Source organism: Sycon ciliatum, chromosome 4 (genome assembly GCF_964019385.1).
Source record: "Sycon ciliatum chromosome 4, ocSycCili1.1, whole genome shotgun sequence".
Taxonomy (NCBI): domain Eukaryota; kingdom Metazoa; phylum Porifera; class Calcarea; order Leucosolenida; family Sycettidae; genus Sycon; species Sycon ciliatum.
The window spans coordinates 36599519-36603387 of record NC_088646.1 but is presented as its reverse complement, the minus strand read 5'-3'; the positions used below and the strand labels follow the sequence as shown (position 1 = coordinate 36603387).

Here is a 3869-nt window from a genome sequence, read left to right as displayed (position 1 = left end):
TAGTAGTAGTAGTAGTAGTAGTAGTAGTAGTAGTAGTAGTAGTAGTAGTAGTAGTAGTAGTAGTAGTAGTAGTAGTAGTAGTAGTAGTAGTAGTAGTAGTAGTAGTAGTAGTAGTAGTAGTAGTAGTAGTAGTAGTAGTAGTAGTAGTAGTAGTAGTAGTAGTAGTAGTAGTAGTAGTAGTAGTAGTAGTAGTAGTAGTAGTAGTAGTAGTAGTAGTAGTAGTAGTAGTAGTAGTAGTAGTAGTAGTAGTAGTAGTAGTAGTAGTAGTAGTAGTAGTAGTAGTAGTAGTAGTAGTAGTAGTAGTAGTAGTAGTAGTAGTAGTAGTAGTAGTAGTAGTAGTAGTAGTAGTAGTAGTAGTAGTAGTAGTAGTAGTAGTAGTAGTAGTAGTAGTAGTAGTAGTAGTAGTAGTAGTAGTAGTAGTAGTAGTAGTAGTAGTAGTAGTAGTAGTAGTAGTAGTAGTAGTAGTAGTAGTAGTAGTAGTAGTAGTAGTAGTAGTAGTAGTAGTAGTAGTAGTAGTAGTAGTAGTAGTAGTAGTAGTAGTAGTAGTAGTAGTAGTAGTAGTAGTAGTAGTAGTAGTAGTAGTAGTAGTAGTAGTAGTAGTAGTAGTAGTAGTAGTAGTAGTAGTAGTAGTAGTAGTAGTAGTAGTAGTAGTAGTAGTAGTAGTAGTAGTAGTAGTAGTAGTAGTAGTAGTAGTAGTAGTAGTAGTAGTAGTAGTAGTAGTAGTAGTAGTAGTAGTAGTAGTAGTAGTAGTAGTAGTAGTAGTAGTAGTAGTAGTAGTAGTAGTAGTAGTAGTAGTAGTAGTAGTAGTAGTAGTAGTAGTAGTAGTAGTAGTAGTAGTAGTAGTAGTAGTAGTAGTAGTAGTAGTAGTAGTAGTAGTAGTAGTAGTAGTAGTAGTAGTAGTAGTAGTAGTAGTAGTAGTAGTAGTAGTAGTAGTAGTAGTAGTAGTAGTAGTAGTAGTAGTAGTAGTAGTAGTAGTAGTAGTAGTAGTAGTAGTAGTAGTAGTAGTAGTAGTAGTAGTAGTAGTAGTAGTAGTAGTAGTAGTAGTAGTAGTAGTAGTAGTAGTAGTAGTAGTAGTAGTAGTAGTAGTAGTAGTAGTAGTAGTAGTAGTAGTAGTAGTAGTAGTAGTAGTAGTAGTAGTAGTAGTAGTAGTAGTAGTAGTAGTAGTAGTAGTAGTAGTAGTAGTAGTAGTAGTAGTAGTAGTAGTAGTAGTAGTAGTAGTAGTAGTAGTAGTAGTAGTAGTAGTAGTAGTAGTAGTAGTAGTAGTAGTAGTAGTAGTAGTAGTAGTAGTAGTAGTAGTAGTAGTAGTAGTAGTAGTAGTAGTAGTAGTAGTAGTAGTAGTAGTAGTAGTAGTAGTAGTAGTAGTAGTAGTAGTAGTAGTAGTAGTAGTAGTAGTAGTAGTAGTAGTAGTAGTAGTAGTAGTAGTAGTAGTAGTAGTAGTAGTAGTAGTAGTAGTAGTAGTAGTAGTAGTAGTAGTAGTAGTAGTAGTAGTAGTAGTAGTAGTAGTAGTAGTAGTAGTAGTAGTAGTAGTAGTAGTAGTAGTAGTAGTAGTAGTAGTAGTAGTAGTAGTAGTAGTAGTAGTAGTAGTAGTAGTAGTAGTAGTAGTAGTAGTAGTAGTAGTAGTAGTAGTAGTAGTAGTAGTAGTAGTAGTAGTAGTAGTAGTAGTAGTAGTAGTAGTAGTAGTAGTAGTAGTAGTAGTAGTAGTAGTAGTAGTAGTAGTAGTAGTAGTAGTAGTAGTAGTAGTAGTAGTAGTAGTAGTAGTAGTAGTAGTAGTAGTAGTAGTAGTAGTAGTAGTAGTAGTAGTAGTAGTAGTAGTAGTAGTAGTAGTAGTAGTAGTAGTAGTAGTAGTAGTAGTAGTAGTAGTAGTAGTAGTAGTAGTAGTAGTAGTAGTAGTAGTAGTAGTAGTAGTAGTAGTAGTAGTAGTAGTAGTAGTAGTAGTAGTAGTAGTAGTAGTAGTAGTAGTAGTAGTAGTAGTAGTAGTAGTAGTAGTAGTAGTAGTAGTAGTAGTAGTAGTAGTAGTAGTAGTAGTAGTAGTAGTAGTAGTAGTAGTAGTAGTAGTAGTAGTAGTAGTAGTAGTAGTAGTAGTAGTAGTAGTAGTAGTAGTAGTAGTAGTAGTAGTAGTAGTAGTAGTAGTAGTAGTAGTAGTAGTAGTAGTAGTAGTAGTAGTAGTAGTAGTAGTAGTAGTAGTAGTAGTAGTAGTAGTAGTAGTAGTAGTAGTAGTAGTAGTAGTAGTAGTAGTAGTAGTAGTAGTAGTAGTAGTAGTAGTAGTAGTAGTAGTAGTAGTAGTAGTAGTAGTAGTAGTAGTAGTAGTAGTAGTAGTAGTAGTAGTAGTAGTAGTAGTAGTAGTAGTAGTAGTAGTAGTAGTAGTAGTAGTAGTAGTAGTAGTAGTAGTAGTAGTAGTAGTAGTAGTAGTAGTGGTAGTGGTAGTAGTAGTAGTGGTAGTAGTAGTAGTGGTAGTGGTAGTAGTAGTAGTAGTAGTAGTAGTAGTAGTAGTAGTAGTGGTGGTCGGAGTAGTTGCGGGCCCTGGTCTGTCGGGAACGAGCGGGAGTACGACATTGTCAGGACATTGTTTGACGAAGTTGTTCACTGGAAACGAAACAGGTCTGTCGGGAACGAGCGGGAGTACGACATTGTCAGGACATTGTTTGACGAAGTTGTTCACTGGAAACGAAACATATTTATGCTTCCACTTGGATCTGCAGGGCGCGAGTTTGTCATGGAGATAGCCAATATTATATCATTCTTCAACTTGGATACACCCTTGAGTGGCATAGCCTGGACAGTACTCACTATTGCCTGCCATTTGCTCCTCCAAAAGCCTCTCGGATCGTCTCGAGGTGGGGAGAACGCTACCATCCTGCGATCCAGGCTCGAGTTGTGGAAAGCAGGGAAATTGGAGGACCTACTCCTTGACGCCAGGTGTATCCAGGCTCATCTCCGGCCACGACGGGTCACCAGCGCACGCTCCGAGCGGGGTCATACCGACACTGACTTCAGCCGACACGTGTTCAGCGGCAACATCAACTCCGCCATCCGCTGCCTGTCGGAATCTAAGAGTCCGGGTGTTTTGAGACTTGACGACATCGCCGATCCGGCCACGGGGGAAACGGTCGACGATATCCTGCGGCAGAAACATCCAGCTGGGGCAGATCCAGACCCTGATGTGCTCCTGGAAGGCGAGCCCGAGCCCGTCCGTACCGTGCTATTCGCGGCCATCACCGCTGATTTAATCAAGAAGATTGCTCGCTCGATCAAGGGCTCGTCAGGTCCATCCGGGGTGGACGCTGATGGATGGCGAGCGATGCTGACCTGCTACGCGGCTGCCTCTGACCAGCTGTGTAGTGTACTTGCAGAAGCCGCACGCAGGATATGCACGGACAGTGTCGGCGGGAGGGATCTCGAGGCGTTCACTGCAGCCCGGTTGATTGCCCTCGACAAGCGTCCTGGTGTGCGTCCCATTGCGGTCGGCGAGGTCCATCGCCGCATCATCGCCAGGGCAGTCATGCGAGTGGTGGAGAGCGATGTTATGGACGTTGTTGCACCTTCCCAATTATGCGTTGGAATCCCATCCGCCTGCGAGACTTGTGTCCACGCTATGCGTGAAGGGTTCAATAACCCCAGCACGGAAGGAATCCTGTTAGTTGACGCATCAAATGCGTTCAATTCCGTCAATCGTAAGGCTGCACTCCACAACATTCGGCGTCTTTGCCCAGCACTGGCAACGTTCGCTAGCAATACCCATACGGATCGCGTGCGTTTGTTCGTGACCGGCTCTGGCGAACTACATTCAACAGAGGGCACATGTCAGGGTGACCCTCTCGCCATGGCCATTTACGCCCTGGCCATTACCCCGCTTGTCCGCCGCCTGGCTC

At 41.7% G+C, this 3869-nt stretch overlaps 1 protein-coding gene across 1 annotated transcript; it reads left to right on the top strand.

Annotated features, from left to right (window-relative positions):
* Positions 1–478: 478 nt before the first annotated feature.
* LOC135816132 (uncharacterized protein DDB_G0271670-like) lies at positions 479–1489 on the top strand (the record flags this gene model as incomplete). The annotated part of the gene is made up of 1 exon (XM_065329511.1): positions 479–1489. A coding segment is annotated over one exon (1011 nt), but the record flags the coding sequence as incomplete, so codon positions are not given.
* Positions 1490–3869: the final 2380 nt, after the last annotated feature.